This window comes from Heterodontus francisci, chromosome 13 (genome assembly GCF_036365525.1).
Source record: "Heterodontus francisci isolate sHetFra1 chromosome 13, sHetFra1.hap1, whole genome shotgun sequence".
Taxonomy (NCBI): Eukaryota; Metazoa; Chordata; class Chondrichthyes; order Heterodontiformes; family Heterodontidae; genus Heterodontus; species Heterodontus francisci.
This window is the reverse complement of record NC_090383.1, coordinates 97496973-97515081: the sequence shown is the minus strand read 5'-3', so window position 1 is coordinate 97515081 and position 18109 is coordinate 97496973. Positions and strand designations below refer to the sequence as shown.

Here is an 18109-nt window from a genome sequence, read left to right as displayed (position 1 = left end):
GCAATTTAAAAATGTCAAATAACTCACCAAAGGACACTGTGACAGATCAATAAGAACACAGTAATCCAGTGCAGACAGTGCCTCTTGCAACAGAGACTGAGCAACTCAAAGTCCTACGCGCGTCGCTCTCAATACCGCCCCCTCCCGTCCACAACAAAACTTCCCACCTGCGGACGAAGAGATGAGAGACGCGTTGCTATTGGGTGGGGGAAGGGAAGGTTATATATGGCGGGCTGTGATTGGCTGCAGGGAGTGATGCCGGAGCCTCGTTCCTGTGTCCTCGCTCTGGTGGCTGCCTGGGCTCTGGAGAAAAAGCCGGAGACGGAGAATGGCAGCGGCTGGACGTGAGGGCGACCGTGTGGGGCTCGTGTGAGATCTGACGGCGGAGGAGGTAGCGGCGCTGGAGGAGTCGAGGGCCGGCGGGGTAGGCAAGTCAAGGAAAGGAATCGCAGGACGGGAACGGCGTCTGATACCGAAGGAGGAAGGAGCGGCTGCAGGCGGATTAACCGCTGGGCTGCGGCCCGAGGGAGGCGGATTGATATTGGGGAGCGAACGGTGCCGGCGGGCGCTTCAAACAAACAATTCAGTAAATATTTCTCCACATCCCGGCACCCACGGCAGGAGGAGGAGGAGGAGGAGGGGCGGCCGGAAATTTTTTTTTTTAAATCCCACCAGCAAAAAAAACCTCCGAAGCCTCCAAAACCGCCTTCCGCAGGATGAACTCGGTCAGGGCAGCCAACAGGCGACCGAGGCGAGTATCGAGGCCGCGCCCCGTGCAGGAGAGAAACAACGCCGCGGGTAAGGAGGCGAGAGCCGGGGAACGAGGGGAAGAAGCTGATTCAGAGGCTGTGTCCCAAGGGGCAGTGGCTGGGCGGGGGAGAAAATCAACCAGCCTAGGCTGGGCCTTTCCCCCCGCCATCATCCCCACCCTCTCCGCCACCGACAGCTTTACAGAGCGACTGGAGAGATCGAGGCTCTCTCTCTCTCTCTCTCTCTTTCCTCCCCCCCCCAAAACTCCTACAGTTCAGGCCGCGCTTTGTTTGTGCTTTGGCATAATCCTGTGTTGGGAGTATGTTTGGTCTTTCTGTCCCCCCTTTTCTGGTGTGTAAATTTGATATAAAATGGAGCCTGTCGGATTAACACCTCCAGACTTTTTGCGAGAGAAGAATTATTTTTAAGGTTCACTATCAAAAATGTGCGTACACATAATATTTTGAGGCAGAAAATTGTGCATCAGAATGCACAGCCCCCCCCACCCCCGCCCCCCCCCCCACCCCCCCCAATCCGAATTGAGGGGTGCTAGAGTCTTTTCTCACTTTCTACCTTCTCTGTTTTTGCCCCTTTCTCTAAATGGTCTCCCGGTGCCTGAATGTTTGCTGCGTAGTTGGGCTGAAAGCGATCGTACCCCCGTGTCGAGGATACGCGACCACCATAGCTCCAAGCCTCGCCTGTCACTAGAAGTATGTTTGTATTTGAAGTGGATTTCTTTAATTTCATTAAGTGTTTTTTAAGGCAGTTGACTTGAAGTTTTCTTCCACAAAGTTGCTCAGTTTTGCTTTTTGACAAGGCCCTATTAGCAAACCAAAAACAGACTTGTGTTTCGTCATTGACCTCAAAGCTATTTTATATGCGTGTTACTTTTTAATTTGTGATTATGTATTTTCACAGGAAAGATCCAATTCGAATTTTTATGAAAGCATTTTTAAGATTTTTCGAAAGCATTCTGATTATCTGGTTAATGGTTGGGATAATATTTTGTCAGGTCTATATCATGCTTGGTGTGTACATTTAGGTTATAATGTGGGAGAACTACGGGCACCTTGATCAGATTTGTTCACTAAATAACTGCTGTAATGGCCTCAAGGCTAATCATATGGTGTTGCTCATCAGATCGCAAAATGGTGTCAGGTTGGAAGTTGCAACATATAGGCATAAAATGAACTACACCAATTGATAATTTATCTGAGTACAAAATGTTAAAATGCCCAAATATTTTGCTATGCAGCTTTTGAATTGATTCTGTAGAGTTAACATTTCTTATATAGATGTTCTTGTATAATTTAATATTTCAAAAGGTGAGTATTGGAATACTTTATAGATTTGGTTTGTGCATCTGTTCTCCAAATTTCAAAACATTGTTTCATTGGAAACTAGTGCTTCCCAAACACAATAAACATAATCGGTGAAACTTTATTGAACTTTATTCTGCCAATATCTTACCATTATTGAAGATGTTACGTGGATATGTTAAAGAAGTTGGGGTTGTAATCCTTACAGAAGAGAAGGTTGAGAGGCGATTTGGTAGAGGCGTTCAAATCATGAGGGGTCTAGACAGAGTTAGAGTCATGGAGAGATGCAGCACTGAAACAGGCCTTTCGGTCCACCGAGTCTGTGCCGACCAACAACCACCCATTTATACTAATCCTACATTAATCCCATATTCCCTACCACATCCCCACCATTCTCCTACTACCTACCTACACTAGGGGCAATTTACAATGGCCAATTTACCTACCAACCCCCAAGTCTTTGGCTTTGGGAGGAAACCGGCGGAAACCCACGCGGTCACAGGGAGAACTTGCAAACTCTGCACAGGCAGTACCTAGAACCGAACCCGGGTCGCTGGAGCTGTGAGGTTGCGGTGCTAACCACTGCGCCACTATGCTGTCCATGATGGAGAGAAACTTTCCATTGGTGGAAAGGTCAAGAACCAGAGGACGCGTTTGAAGTGATTGGCCAAAGGACCAAAAGTGACATCAGGAAAAAATTTTCGGCACAGAGTGGTTACAATCTGGAATGCACTACCTGAGAGTTTGGAGGCAGATTCAATCATGGCTTTCAACGGGAGTTACATAAGCACCTGGAAGAATTTGGAAGGCTATGGGGAGAAGGTGGGGGAGTGGGACTAGCTAAATTGCCCTTGCAGAGAGCTGGCATGACCTTGACAGGCTGAACAGTCTCCTGTGCTGTAACTTCTGTATCATGTTTTCAGCACAAGCAAATGACAAGTTAGGCAGAAGTTTTACAAATGGTTGACGACTCAGTCTTTTCAAACTTAAATTAATGCATTCAAATACTGACTGGTATATTTCTTAACGTGTTGCATGCAGGGTGTTATGACGAGGAATGATTGTTTATATAGCAAGTAATAGAGTATGTGTAACATATTTAGGATATCACATGGCAAAAGAGGTGAATGGTTGTAATTATATTGAGCACCCCATATGTTTTAGCAAGTTTATCCAGACAGTAGTATCTAAATCGTGGCAATCAAAAGTTATATCGCAGGTCTGTGCTGAGTTAGTGGATCTTCGGAGCCGAAGCAAGGGTAATATATTTGGCTTTATTCTCATGTGGAAAAATGGGGTGGAGTTCTTGTGGTCCACTAACTAGTGACACTGAGAAATTGGCTTGGTCCTGGCTGTGTGGATGCAGACCCTGCTGACACTAAGTCTGGGCTCATTTATAAATAATATGGCAGTTTGGTTCAAGTATCATCTGTGGGTAAGTGTCTCAGAAAGAAGTCAATGCCTTCAGAAGGGAAGAAAATTAGTGGGGGTAAATTTAAAAAAAAAAACTCCAGAAAGGAGAGCAACACTTGAGTGGTTTATTGTCATGCATCAATGCCAGAATGTGTTGCTGCCGTGGAACGCAGTGAATGTGATTTTCTTAAGCATCCTTAGTGTAAGGAAGTGGTCAGAGATGGATGTGTCTGTGATCAACTAGAGAGGCTGTGGGAGATGGCATGGTTGAGATGCAGCCATGAATATGGATAGGTGAGTTTGTATGGACGGAGAGGTTTAATGACAGCAGGAGATCAGTGAATTCAAAGAGAGGGGAAGCTGAGCTGAAGATCATACAAACTCTCAAATAAAATTGCTGTGGATGAGTGTTGAGGCTGAGGGGAAAGGGGGCATGCTACCTTACTAACAAACTTGGGCAGTAGTGGTGGATAATTTGAAAGGAAAACTGTTTTTGAAAGAAAAAGTTGGGGAGGGGGTGCTGCACAAGTGGCCAACACATTTTGAAGCTCTACTGCATACATTTTCTAGTCCAAACTGCAATACCTCTCCCCAGTTTGGCTGCATTGTTAAACAAATTAATTGTTCACAATTACATTATTACGAAATTTTAAAAAAAAAAAATCTCTGCAATTAGCTTAACTGAAATTTGGTCGTTACCCTCCTCCTCCGGTCTATACATGTCCAGCCCTAAATAAACTGCAATGTATATTAGATGCTATTATATTAGCCTGAGTGAGACTTGGCAGCTATGTTTGATAAAGTTGGTAAGAGCACTCGCTCCTTCATTTTATTAAAAGTCTAATAGCACATTATAGAAATAGATTGGGATATTATAGATCATTAACAGTGCTATAATTACATGATTCCTTGTCAAAAAGAAATTCTGACTTTTTGTTTCTGGCCACTAATTTTAGGACCATTTGGTCTTTGGTTACACTCACCTAGGGAAAGGCAAGAGACATGGAACGAAGTGACATGCTTGAAGGAGACAATACAAGAGATTCAAGTTCATCAGAGGTCCTGTGGCGGGATGATGTTGAGTTGTAGATCAGATGGGCTATGCTTGGGGAATTCAGGAACCAGTGTCCAGGCTTGGACACAATTGTAAAAATGGAGTGGATCCAAGAGATGTTGGAGGGGAAGAGTAAAAGAGCATTTGGCTGAAATAATGCATAGGCAGATGACGTGCAGCTGTTTAATATTCTTGCCACAAAGTCCATTCCCTTCCTCCCCCACATCCCTCCCTAGAAAGAAGGGAATGGTTGGCTTGCTGGTCACTGGGAAGCAGCAGAGGCAGCAAAACAGATGTTCTTAATCTTAACAGAGTTGTCCATGAGTTCTTCATATTTGGCAGAGGGGATGAGGAAAAGGATTTAAGGTAACTTTTGATAGTGGAGAAATAAAGCCGTAGATTATCTTCGCTCTTGAGGATGATCTTGGGTGTAATAGGTGGTTTTGGTAGAAGAGATTGAGATCAAATAGCACATGATGTCATCCAGTCAGATCTGGTAATTGATAACAGTTGTATGCTGGATGTCAAATCTGCACCCCTTGGATTTGAGACAGCAAAGATAAGGGGTTGGCGAGATTAAGGATATCAAAGATGGAAATGATGGAGTGGCTGCACGCATCAATGTTTGCAAAAGTGTTGGGTAGGGGAGGGTGCAGGGGTGAATGGATAGGCAGATGACAGCTTGGAAGTGCAATTATAATTGACTGGGGTGAGATTTGACATCCCAGAGGCAAATGCAGAAGGGTTTTAAACAAGTAAATAAGGTGAAATTGTTCCTGCTGGCAGAAGGGTCAGTAATCAGAGGACACAATGTAATGTAATTGGAAAAAGACGAGAGAGGAGATGAAAATTTTTTTAATGCAGAGTGTTATGGAATACACTCTACTGAAAAGGCAGTAGAAGCAGATTCAATAGTAACTTCAAAAAATAATTCGATAAATACTTGAGAAGTAAAAATTTGCAAGGCTATGGAGAAAGAGCAAGGATAGTGAGACTAATTGGATAGCTCTTTCAAAGGGCAGGTGTGATGGATCAAATGGCCTCCTGCACTGTATGATTCTGTGAAGTGGTTTGGAAGGGTTTAAGGGATGTGGTGGTGAGGGATACAGGAAGTGGCCTTGTCTGATCGAGACCATTTTAGTAGAGAAGCCACAGGAGTTGCCAAGGTGAGGGGGTGGTTATGTATATGGGTAGGAAAATTTATATGGAGAGAGATTTAGGGATTCAGGAGGGCAGTGAAATCAGAATGAGCACGTCTAGTTAGAATCATAGCTCTATGTTAATTGTACATGGCAATTTTTAATGACGTTTTCGATATAAATATATAAAATTGCAGCTCCCAGATTGGATGTATTGGATAGAAAATATTACTTTCTTGTGATATCAAAGTAACTAGTAGCCCCAACTATGCAAATCGGCCAGTTCAGTTGTCTTATTGTATTGGAACATTTTCTGTTTGTATACTGCTAAGTCATTCAGCCGTTTGACCCTGCTCCGCTGTTCTAGATCATGGCTGATCGTCTACCTCAATGCCATATTCCTGAACTATCCCCATATCCCTTGATGTCATTAACAACTAGAAATCTATCGATCTCTCTTGAATTTACTCAGTGGTGGAGCTTCCACCACCCTCTGGGGCAGAGAATTCCAAAGATTCACCACCCTCTGAGTGAAGAAGTTCTTCCTCATCTTAGTCCTAAATGGCTTGTCCTTTATTCTGAGATTGTGTCCCCTGTTTCTAGACCCTTCAGCCAGGGGAAATATCCTTTCTGCGTCTACCCTGTCTATCCCTTTAAAAAAATTTGTAAGCTTCTATGAGATCGCCTCTCATTCTTCTAAACTTGAGAGAATACAGGCCCAGTCGTCTCAATCTCCCCTCGTAGGACAATTCCACCATCCCAGGAATCAGTCTGGTGAACCTCTGCTGCACTCCCTCTTTGGCAAGTATATCCTTCAAGTATATCAGGCAAGGGGACCAGAACTGCACACAATATTCCAGGTGTGGCATCACCAATGCTCTATATAATTGAAGCAAGATATCTTTGCTTCTGTACTCCAATCCTCTTGCGATAAAGACTGACATACCGTTTGCCTTCCTAATTGCTTGCTGCATGCTAGCTTTCAGTGACTTATGAACAAGGACACCTAGGTCCCTTTGAACATTAGTTTTCAAACTATGCTAATGTCAATTACTGTAATTTACAAACGAGTATGTGCTCTTTAACTTTTGAAGAAACAGGCTTACAATCCAGGTTTGAATTTTTTGCAAGAAGATTTATAGAAGCAGGCCGTAATACTTTTTACCTAATGGAGATTTTTTTAAAAATTCATTCATGGGATGTGGGTGCCACTGGCGATGCCAGCATTTTATTGCCCATCCCTCATTGCCCTTGAGAAGGTGGTGGTGAGCTGCCTTCTTGAACCGCTGCAGTCCATTTGGGGTAGGTAGACCCACTGTGCTGTTAGGAAGGGAGTTGCAGGATTTTGACCCAGTGACAGTGAAGGAACGGTGATATAGTTCCAAGTCAGGATGGTGTGTGACTTGGAGGGGAACTTGCAGGTGGTGGTGTTCCCATGTATTTGCTGCCCTTGTCCTTCTAGTTGGTAGAGGTCGCAGGTTTGGAAGGTGCTGTCAAAGGATCCTTGGTGCATTGCTGCAGTGCATCTTGTAGATGGTACATACTGCTGCCACTGTGCGTCGGTGGTGGAGGGAATGAATGTTTATAGATGGGGTGCCAATCAAGCGGGCTGCTTTGTCCTGGATGTCGAGCTTCTTGAGTGTTGTTGGAGCTGCACCCATCCAGGCAAGTGGAGAGTATTCCATCAGACATCTGACTTGTGCCTTGTAGATGGTGGACAGGCTTTGGGGAGTCAGGAGGTGAGTTACTCGCCTCAGGATTCCTAGGCTCTGACCTGTTCTTGTAGCCACGGTATTTATATGGCTACTCCAGTTCAGTTTCTGGTCAGTGGTAGCCCCTAGCATGTTGATAGTGGGGGATTCAGTGATGGTAATGCCGTTGAATGTCAAGGGGAGATGGTTATTGCCTGGCACTTGTGTGGCGTGAATGTTACTTGCCACTTATCAGCCCAAGCCTGGATATTGTCCAGGTCTTGCTGCATTTCTACATGGACTGCTTCAGTATGTGAGGAGTCACGAATGGTGCTGAACATTGTGCAATCATCGAACATCCCCACTTCTGACCTTATGATTGAAGGAAGGTCATTGATGAAGCAGCTGAAGATGGTTGGGCCTAGGACACTACCCTGAGGAACTCATGCAGTGATGTCCTGGAGCTCAGATGATTGACCTCCAACAACCACAACCATCTTCCTTTGCGCTAGGTATGACTCCAGCCAACGGAGGGTTTTCCCCCTGATTCCCATTGACCTCAGTTTTGCTAGGGCTCCTTGATGCCATACTCGGTCAAATGCTGCCTTGATGTCAAGGGCAGTCACTCTGACCTCACCTCTTGAGTTCAGCTCTTTTGTCCATGTTTGAACCAAGGCTGTAATGAGGTCAGGAGCTGAGTGGCCCTGGCGGAACCCAAACTGAGCGTCACTGAGCAGGTTATTGTGAAGCAAGTGCAGCTTGATGGCACTGTTGATGACACCTTCCATCACTTTACTGATGATTGAGAGTAGGCGGTAATTGGCCGGGTTGGACTTGTCCTGCTTTTTGTGTACAAGACATACCTGGGCAAATTTCCACATTGCAGGGTAGATGCCAGTGTTGTAGCTTTACTGGAACAGCTTGGCTAGGGGTGCGGCAAGTTCTGGAGCACAGGTCTTCAGTACTATTGCTAGAATATTGTCAGGGCCCGTAGCTTTTGCAGTATCCAGTGCCATCAGTGGTTGCTTGATATCCCGCGGAGTGAATCGAATTGGTTGAAGTCTGGCATCTGTGATGCTGGGGACTTCAGGAGGAGGCCGAGATGGATCATCAACTCAGCACTTCTGGCTGCAGGTTGTTGCAAATGCTTCAGCCTTATCTTTTGCACTGATGTGCTGGGCTCCCCCATCATTGAGCATGGGGATATTTGTGGAGCCACGTCCTCCAGTTAGTTGTTTAATTGTCCACCACCATTCACGGCTGGATGTGGCAGGACTGTAGAGCTTAGATCTGATCCTTTGGTTATGGGATCGCTTAGCTCTGTCTATCGCATCCTGCTTACGCAGTTTGGCCTGCAAGTAGTCCTGGGTTGTAGCTTCACCAGGTTGACACCTCATTTTGAGGTATGCCTGGTGCTGCTCCTGGCATGCCCTCCTGCACTCTTCATTGAACCAGGCTTGGTCTTCTGGCTTGATGGTAATGGTAGAGTGGGGGATATGCCAGGTTACAGATTGTGGATGAGTACAATTCTGCTGCTGCTGATGGCCCACAGCGCCTCAGGGATGCCCAGTTTTGCATTGCTAGATCTGTTCGAAATCTATCCCATTTAGCACGGTGATAGTGCCACACGACACGATGGATGGTATCTTCAATATGAAGGCGGGACTTCGTCTCCACAAGTACTGTGTGGCGGCACTCCTACCAATACTGTCATGGACAGAAGCATCTGCGGCAGGCAGATTGGTGCGGACGAGGTCAAGTATGTTTTTCCCTCGTGTTGGTTTCCCCACCACCTGCCGCAGACCCAGTCTAGCAGCTATGTCCTTTTGTACTCGGCCAGCTCGGTCAGTAGTGGTGCTACCGAGCCACTCTGGGTGATGGACATTGAAGTCCCCCACCCAGAGTGCATTTTGTGCCCTTGCCACTCTCAGTGCTTCCTCAGAGTGGTGTTCAACATGGAGGAGTACTGAGTCATCAGCTGAGGGAGGGCGGTAGGTGGTAATCAGTAGGAGGTTACCTTGCCCATGTTTGACCTGATGCCATGAGACTTAATGGGGTCCGGAGTCTATGTTGAGGACTCCCAGGGCAACCCTACTGTAGACCACTGTGCCACCACCTCTGGTGGGTCTGTCCTGCCAGTGGGACAGGACATACCCGGGGATGGTGATGGCAGCGTCTGGGACATTGTCTATAAGGTATGATTCCGTGAGTATGACTATGTCAGGCTGTTGTTTGACTAGTCTGTGGGACAGCTCGCCCAACTTTGGCACAAGCCCCCAGATGTTAGTAAGGAGGACTTTGCAAGGTCGACAGGGCTGGGTTTGCTGCTGTTGTTTCCGGTGCCTAGGTCGATGCCGGGTTGTCCGTCCGGTTTCATTCCTTTTTTTTGGGTGCTAAACTCAAGCATGTTCGGTGCAAAAATGTCTGGGATGAATGCATTATATGTAAAAGAATTACAGTACCACTTTTATCAGCAAAAAAAAATGAGAATATGACAGATTAATATTAAATCACGTGGGTTTCTGTGATTCTTTGTAGTTATATTAGGGTAATTATTTATAAGAAACAAACTAATCTTTGATGGATTTATTACTAGTTGCTAGTGGAGAGGATGTTGATTTTTGACCTACCAGAGAACCCTCTACCTTCACAAAGTGCCATACCTAGTGTTATGCTAAATAAGTGGAAAAGCTAGTTAGCTCTAAAACTTGTAGGTGAGAGAATTTGAGAACTTGTTTCGAGGATACTGATAAAGTTGTGTGGTGATGGGATATTCCAGTACGTGTTCTGGCAGATGTGCGAACAAGTGTAATGCCATGCAAGACTTGAACTGCAGTCATGTCAAGTGATATTCTTACCTACTGTGTTGCAGCATTGGATTCATCAAATTGTGTTCATTGGGAACCGTAGATGCGGAGAGTGAATATTGTGGGAAGCCAGTGCAATAACAGCAACTTGGTTTGTTATCTTCTGAAAATGAATGACTCGAAATGCTTATGGCACTTGTGCAAATGAAAATTCTGAGGAACTCAAACAAGGATAGTTTTTCCTGTAACCTTTTTAGTAACAATAGCTGACTGGATGGTTGAAACATGACCCTGCAAGGTTTTTTTACTTGGTACATTCTGTAAGCTTATCAGCCACTCTTAAATTTGATATTTTTTCAGAAGTGTGATAGTGATATCTTGCCAAATGTTGCATAGCAATATACATGATACTAGTGTGTGTTGAACAGGATCCCTTGTTTCAGTAAGGGTGATCAGGCAGTGGAAACATTATGGGTTGAGTTATGGAACAGTAAAGGATTGAAGACCCTTGTAGGGATTCTCTACAGACCTCCTATGTTCTTGATTGTAATGATGTATTGGATGAGTTGCGGAAACATTGTGTTTACGATTGGAGATTTTAATTTTCACATACTGGGAGAGGAAGTCAGCTCAAGTGAGAAAGATGAAGAATTTGTAGAATGTATTTGGGATAATTTTATACAATGTTTTAGAATCTACAAGGGAACCGGACTTTAGATGTACTGATCACTAACAAAGCTGAATTAGTTAGCAATCTGATGGTGAGGGAATATCTTGCAAATAATGACCATAATATGATTGAACTTGATATTAGGATTCGAAGGGAGAAGGGAGACTTACAAACCAAACTACCAAATTTAAGGCAAACTGTAAATGACCAAAGTAGCTGGGTTGAACTGCAAATAGACGAATCTACAAACAGTGGGAAGTATTCAAAAACAATTACTTGATACAATACAAAACCAGTACATACCCCTAAAAAGCAAAGGCTCCACTTGTGTAATTAAGCAACTGTGGTCAACAAATGAGTTAGGAGACAGTATCAAACTAAAAGAGAAGGCTCACACAAAGTCAAAGGAAAGTGGAACTCCTGCTGACTGGAACAGCTATAAAAAGCAACAAAGGAATACAAAGGAAGTATTAAGAGGCATAAAAATCTTGGAAGGGATATCAAAGCTAACAGCATTTATAAATATAATGAGGGAATGAGTGGTAAAGGGGTTTGTGGGCCCATTAAAATACAGATGCAGGCGAGGCTATCGTTGCAATTGAAATGACAGACTTGTTAAATGAATACTTACCTGTCATCACGTTGGAGAAAGGACAGAATAGCAGAGATACAAGGGAACCTAATAAAGTAAATCAAGGTGAGGAACTTAGTTGATTTAATGTTTTTAAAAATTGGTACTAGAAAAAATATGATCTCCAGAATCTGACATTTTCCACTCCAGAGTATTGAAAGAAACAGGTGAAGAAATTGTAGATGCATTGGTTATAAATTTTCCAAAGTGCTCTAGATTCAGGAACTGTGCCTTTTGTATTGGATAATTGCAAATGCCACTCACTTATTTAAGAAGGGAACAAGAGCGAAGCCAGGTAATTACAGGCCCCTCAGTTTGACATCAGTATGGGAAGTTACTGATCATCATTTCAACATGTATGAGTGGATCAGAGAGTTAGTCTGACTAATTAGTTTTTAGATTTAGAGATACAGCACTGAAACAGGTCCTTCGGCCCACCGAGTCTGTGCCGACCATTAACCACCCATTTATACTAATCCTACACTAATCCCATATTCCTACCACATCCCCACCTGTCCCTATATTTCCCTACCACCTACCTATACTAGGGGCAATTTATAATGGCCAATTTACCTACCAACCTGCAAGTCTTTTGGCTTGTGGGAGGAAACCGGAGCACCCGGAGAAAACCCACGCAGACACAGGGAGAACTTGCAAACTCCACACAGGCAGTACCCAGAATTGAACCCGGGTTGCTGGAGCTGTGAGGCTGTGGTGCTAGCCACTGTGCCGCCCTCAAATCTAGTTGAATTTTTTGAAGCAGTCGTGGACATGATGGATAGTGTCTGTGAATATTGTTTACATGAACTTCCAGAAGGCACTTGTTATGGTTCCACACATGAGATTACTAACAAAAATGAAAGCATAGTGAATTGGAGGTAACCTTGTTACATGGGTTGGTAATTGGGTGAGAGGTAGGAGATAGAGTTGAGATTAGGGAATGCGCTCTGTTTGGATGGATATGACAAGTGGGATTATACTGAGGCCTCATCTTTTCATATTAATAACTTGGATAAAATTTGTCAAGAAAGTGCAAAGTTAGAAGGCACAGGAAGTTACATCGACAGGTTAAATGAGCAGTAAAAAATGATGGAATCATCAGAGAGAGTTGAACAATACACAGGATTCAAATTTTCGTGTTTTGAATAGGTTGGTTTTCTGTGGGATTTTTACCTGATCTATATTTTAAGGCATCAGTATGGCTTGAAAAAATACCAATCAGTAAAATATAATACTTGATTCTAATTTCTGCTATGGACACATGAAATGTGTGTTGCTTTATGATATGCAAAAATTAAATTCTTTATGCAGGTCTAAATCTTAGTGGTTACTTTTTTTTCCTGTCTCAGTTCAGTTCACTAGAAAAGGAAACACAGCTTCTCAGGTATAGAAACAGAAAGTGCTGGAAATACTCAGGTCTGGCAGCACCTATGGAGAGAGAAACAGAGTTGATGTTTCAGGTCAATGACCTTTCATCAGAGGCCCCCTCCCTCGCCTCTTTTTCCAGTACATTGATGATGTATTGGTGCAGCTTCCTGCTCTCGTCCTGAACTGGAAAACTTCAACTTTGCTTCTAATTTCCACCCTTTTCTCACCTTTACATGGTCTATCTCCGACACTTCCCTTCCTCTACTTCTCTGTCTCCATCTCTGGCAATAGGCTGTCTATTAATATTCATTATAAGCCCATGACTTCCATGGCTACCTTGACTATACTTCCTCACACCCTGTTTCCTGTGAGGACTCCATCCCATTCTCCCAGCTTCTCTGTCTCTGACGCATCTGTTCTGATGCAACCTTCCACAACAGTACTTCTGACATGTCTTCCTTTTTCCTCTACCGAGGATTCCCTCCCACTCTGGTTGACCGGGCCCTCAACAGTGTCCTTCCTATTTCCTGTACTTCTGCCCTCACCCTTCCCCCTCCCTCCCAGAGCTGTAACAGGTTTCCCCTTCTCACTTGCACCCCACAAGCTTCCACATCCAAAGGATTATCCTCCACCATTTCTGCCACCTCCAGTGTGATGCCACCACAAAACACATCTTCCCTTCCTGTCCTGTCAGCATTCTGAAGGGATCGTTCTCTCCATGACACCCTGCTCCACTCCTCCATCACCACCAACACCACGTCCCCTTCCCATGGCACCCTCCCATGCAATTGTGGGAGGTGTAATACCTGCCCTTTTACCTCCTCTCTCCTCAACATCCAAGGTGCTAAACACATCTTCCAGTTGAAGCAGCGATTTACTTGTACTTCAATTTAGTGTGCTGTATTCACTGCTCGCAATGTGGCCGCCTCTATATTGGGGCGACCAAATGCAGATTGGGTGACCACTTTGCAGAACACCTCCGCTCAGTTCACAAGCGTGATGCTGAGCTTCTGATTGCTTGCCATTTCAACCCCCCTCCCCCCGCTCTCATGCCCACATTTCTGTCCTTGGCCTGCTGCAACGTTCCAATGAATATCAACACAAACTCGAGGAGCAGCACCCGATCTTTCAATTAGGCATTCTACAGCATTGCGGACTCAACCTTGAGTTCAACCATTTCCGAGTGTGACTAGCCTTATTTATATTCTATTTTCTTTATTTTATTTTTTAACCATGTGCCTATTTTTTCATGTTGCTTATTACTCTGTCAGTAACATTCTCTCTGGACGAATGCTTTGTCTTTCAAGAATTCCCATGACAGCTTTGTTAATCTCTCCTGCCCTCTGCTCTATCACACACCTTTTTTGTTCTCTTTCCCCACCAGCCACCACCCCCCCGCCCCCCGCCACCTTCACTTGCTTAAAACCTAATTTTCTAACCATTGCCAGTTCTGATGAAAGGTCACAGACCTGAAAGGTTAACTCTGCTTCTCTCTCCACAGATGCTGCCTGACCTGAGTATTTCCAGCACTTTGTTCTTATCTCCGATTTCCAGCGTCTGCAGTATTTTGCTTTTATTATATGAATAAACAGTTGCTCTGTAAATGGAGTTTAAGCCTTTTATACTGTACTGCTTGTGCAGAGTCAGTTTAAAAAGTTGCTATTATTGAGATACTTTGTTTTTTGCCTCCTGCTGATGATGCTGTCTCGTGTATGGCATGGGAATAACTACTAAAAATGAGGACTTGCCACTTTGAAAAATTGAAGCCTCGACTTTCTCATACTACTTTTGAAATGCTTTTCCAGTGGTATGGAGTTTTGGTGGAAAATTTGTACTAGAAATTGCTGAACATGTAAGGTACTTCCCCTTTTTCTCCTTGTTCTCCCAGAAGAAATTCTTCCATTGCATGACATGAAGTATAATCCAGTTAAGTCACAGGTCTTCATAATGGAGGTGGTGTTAGGCTTGCAGCCTTTTAATGAGAATTACTTATGGGTAAAATATAACCGAAATGTTGGCTTTTACTCCATTCTGTCTTAGTGTGTCAGTTTTAGTAGCTAATATGGGGATACATTTTGCTTGTCTGGCAGAAAAGTGTCCAAGTGCCCATTTTTTGTGTACTTTCCCAAAGCTTTGGTAGTGCTTCACTAGTTTTTCTGTGTTTTTCCTTGCTGTGCGTGTCAAAGGATAACCACACTAACCGCCTATTTTCATCTCAGTAACATCACCCAACTCTGTCCCTGCCTCAGCTGATCTGCTGAAACTGTCATCTATGCGTTTGTTAACTTTAGACTTAACGGTCTTCCATCTTTCACCCTCCATAAACTTATGCTCATCCAAAACTCTGCTTCCTGTATTCTAACTTGGACCAAGTCTCATTCATCCATCACCCCTGTGCTTGCTGACCTACATTGATTCCCGGTTAAGCAACCCCTTGAGTTTAAAATTCTCATACTTTTATAATCCCTCCATGGCCTCTACCCCCTCTATAACCTCTTCCAGCTCTTCAATATCTGCACTTCTCCAGTTCTGGACTCTTGTGCGCACTGATTTTCATCACTCCACCTTTGGCGACTGTGCCTTTAGCTGTCTAACCCCAAGCTCTGGAGTTCCCTTCCTAAACTTCTCCACCTCTTTATCTCTCTCTTTCCTCCTTTAAGATGCTCCATAAAACATATGTCTTTGACCAAGATTTTGGTCATCTACCCTAAAATCCTTTAATGTGGTTTTAAGGACATATTTTCTTTGATAATCCTGTGGAGCACCTTGGGGATGTTTTTTTTTTACTACACTGAAAGTGCTTTGTAAATGCAAATTGTTCTTCTTTACACTTCCCCTCTTGTGCTCAGTTTGCTGTTTTCTGTGGCATGGGGTACTCTGGATGCTTGCAGACATCATGGTACTTCAGCTCAAGTGGTTAATAATGTAGGTGTGAAGCTAGACATTGAGCTGCTACATTCATACATGTACAGGATCAATAATCGGGAGTTCTAATTTTTTTTTTCTCTCTCCCTCCTCCTCAGCTCGGATGCAAAGGCCAGTTGTAGCACCTCAACCATTGCCCAGCTGAGATCAGTTAACTCAAAATAGAACTTGAATCAAACCTGTAATCTTTTGGTCTGTGGTTTCAGTAACGTACTGGATGGTGCCTTATCAACTGGGGCACTTGGCAGTCACTTGCTGGTTTTTGATGGTTCAATATTTTGATTTTAATGACATTCTGAACATTTTATTGAAGAATGAGTTATTTTCAACTGTACTCGAGTCTTGATTCTACTGCTGACTGTCTGAATTACGTTAATATATGGTCATTCTGAACTGAGTTCATTTTGGGCAGTAGTGAAAGGTTGCAGCTCTGCTTAATTTGTTTTTGGATTTGAACGCACAGTCAACATTTTTTTATTTGTTTTTCTCCCTGCAAGTTACTGGGTAAGCTAAAAGCCACATTGAAGCTTTACCCTATACTCACATATTTGAAGCTCTTTTTGTAAAAAAAAAAGTCTTATTACACCATAATAGCTCCTTAGAATCAGTTAATAGGTCTTCAATGCCTTAAATAATATACACTTTTAAAATATTAACTTTCTAGGTTGTAATCATTTAGGGAGCAGCATGGTGATGCCACAAGGTTACAAGTCATAAATGAGTGAACAAGGTCTTAATCATACTGTTAAACTGAAGCACGTAATTTCAATAAGCTGCTAACCTTTTTTTCTTAAATATATGTTGATTCTAACATGCTTTACTCCTTTAATTTCATACACTAATAATTACCCACGCATTTATCGGCTCTAGACTTGATTTTTGCAATGCTCTACTTTCTGATCTCCCATACTCCATTCACCATAAAGCCCAACTCAAACACTAACATCCTGTTTGGCATTCCAGCACGCTCATCATCTCTCTCTCCTTGCAAACCCCTAATGGTTTTCTCTTTCCACTCCTCCCGCATCGCCTTCAAATCCTTGCACGGGAATCCATTCATACCTGTCCAACCGTGCTCCCCTCCCGTACCCTTTGCTCTGCCGACTCTTGCCTCTTTCTTGCTTACAAGTGGTGACGGAGCTGTGAGCGGTCAGCTTTACTCTCTGGAACTTCCTCCCCTCAAATCCTCCACTTTTTTAAGAGCTGCCTTAAAATTTGTTAATTCATTCATGAGATGTGGGTGTCACTGGCAAGGCCAGTGTTTATTGCCCATTCCTAGTTGTTCTTGAGAAGGCAGTGATGATCCTTATTGAAATGCTGCAGTTTGTGTGGTGGCAGTACTCCCAAAGTTCTGTTAAGTAAGGAGTTCCAGGAGTTTGACCCAGTGATGAAGAAGAATTAGGGATATATCTCCAATTTGGGATGTTGTGAGACTTGGGATGGTGCGAGACTTGCAAATGATGAATTCTCATGCACCTGCTGCCCTTTTTCCTTCTAGGTTATGAAGGTCGCAGGTATGGGAGGTCGTGTCAAAGAAGCCTTCGCAAGTTGTTGCATTGTATCCTGTTGATCTACATTTGCAGCCACAGTGTGCCAGAGGTGAAGGGAGTGGATGTTTAAGGTGGTGGATGGGTTGTGAATCAAGCAGACTGCTTTTTCCTGCTTTAATGTTATTGGCACTACACTTTCAGGCAAGTGGAAAGTATTCTATCACACTTCTGACTTGTGCCTTGTAGGTGGTGGCGAGGCTTTGGGGAGTCAGGTGGTCCACTTGCCACAGAATACCCAACTTCTGACCTGCTCTTGCAGCCAATGCACTGATGTGGTAGGTCCTGTTGAGTTTCTGGTCAATGGTGACCTCCAGGAAGTTAATGGTAGGGAATCCAGCATTGGTAATGCTATGTCAAGGGCAGATAATTAGGTGCTCTTTTTGCACATGGTCATTGCCTGGTATTTGTGTGATGCACATATTACTTGTCACTTACCAGTTTGAAATTTGTCTAGGTCTTCAGGGAACATCCCACTTCTGGTTGGGCCTAGGCAGTCCTGCATGTGTGCTGGGGCTAAGATATTTAGCCTCCCAACAACCACAACCATCTTCCTTTGTGCTAGGTGTGACTCTAGCTCCTACAGAGTTGTTCTCACCATACCACCACCACCCCCTCCCTCCCCCAGCCTTGATCATAATTGACTTCAGTTTTAGTGAGGCTCCTTGTATCCACCCTCTCAGATTTTGCCTTGATGTCAAAGGATGTCACTCATGTCATGCCTGGAATTCAGTTCTGTAATCCATATTTGGGCCAAGGCTGTGTTGAGGACTGGAGCTGAGTTATTGTGGTGGA

The 18109-nt window shown here is 43.9% G+C and overlaps 1 protein-coding gene across 4 annotated transcripts in view; it reads left to right on the top strand.

The window, feature by feature from the left end:
- The first annotated feature begins 258 nt into the window (after nt 1–258).
- The window catches only part of LOC137376523 (F-box only protein 11), a 167714-nt gene continuing 149863 nt past the window's right edge, over nt 259–18109 (top strand). The window contains exons 1-2 of one of the 4 annotated variants that reach the window (XM_068045232.1): nt 714–798; nt 1385–1460. Coding sequence is in view for 1 of the 4 variants with exons in the window: in XM_068045230.1 (XP_067901331.1) it covers nt 717–798 (82 nt within the window). In the remaining 3 variants the exon portion in view is untranslated. Of the gene's footprint in view, nt 799–1384; nt 1461–18109 lie in introns of all 4 variants that reach the window. The other 3 variants (XM_068045233.1, XM_068045231.1, XM_068045230.1) reach the window with 3 other exon arrangements.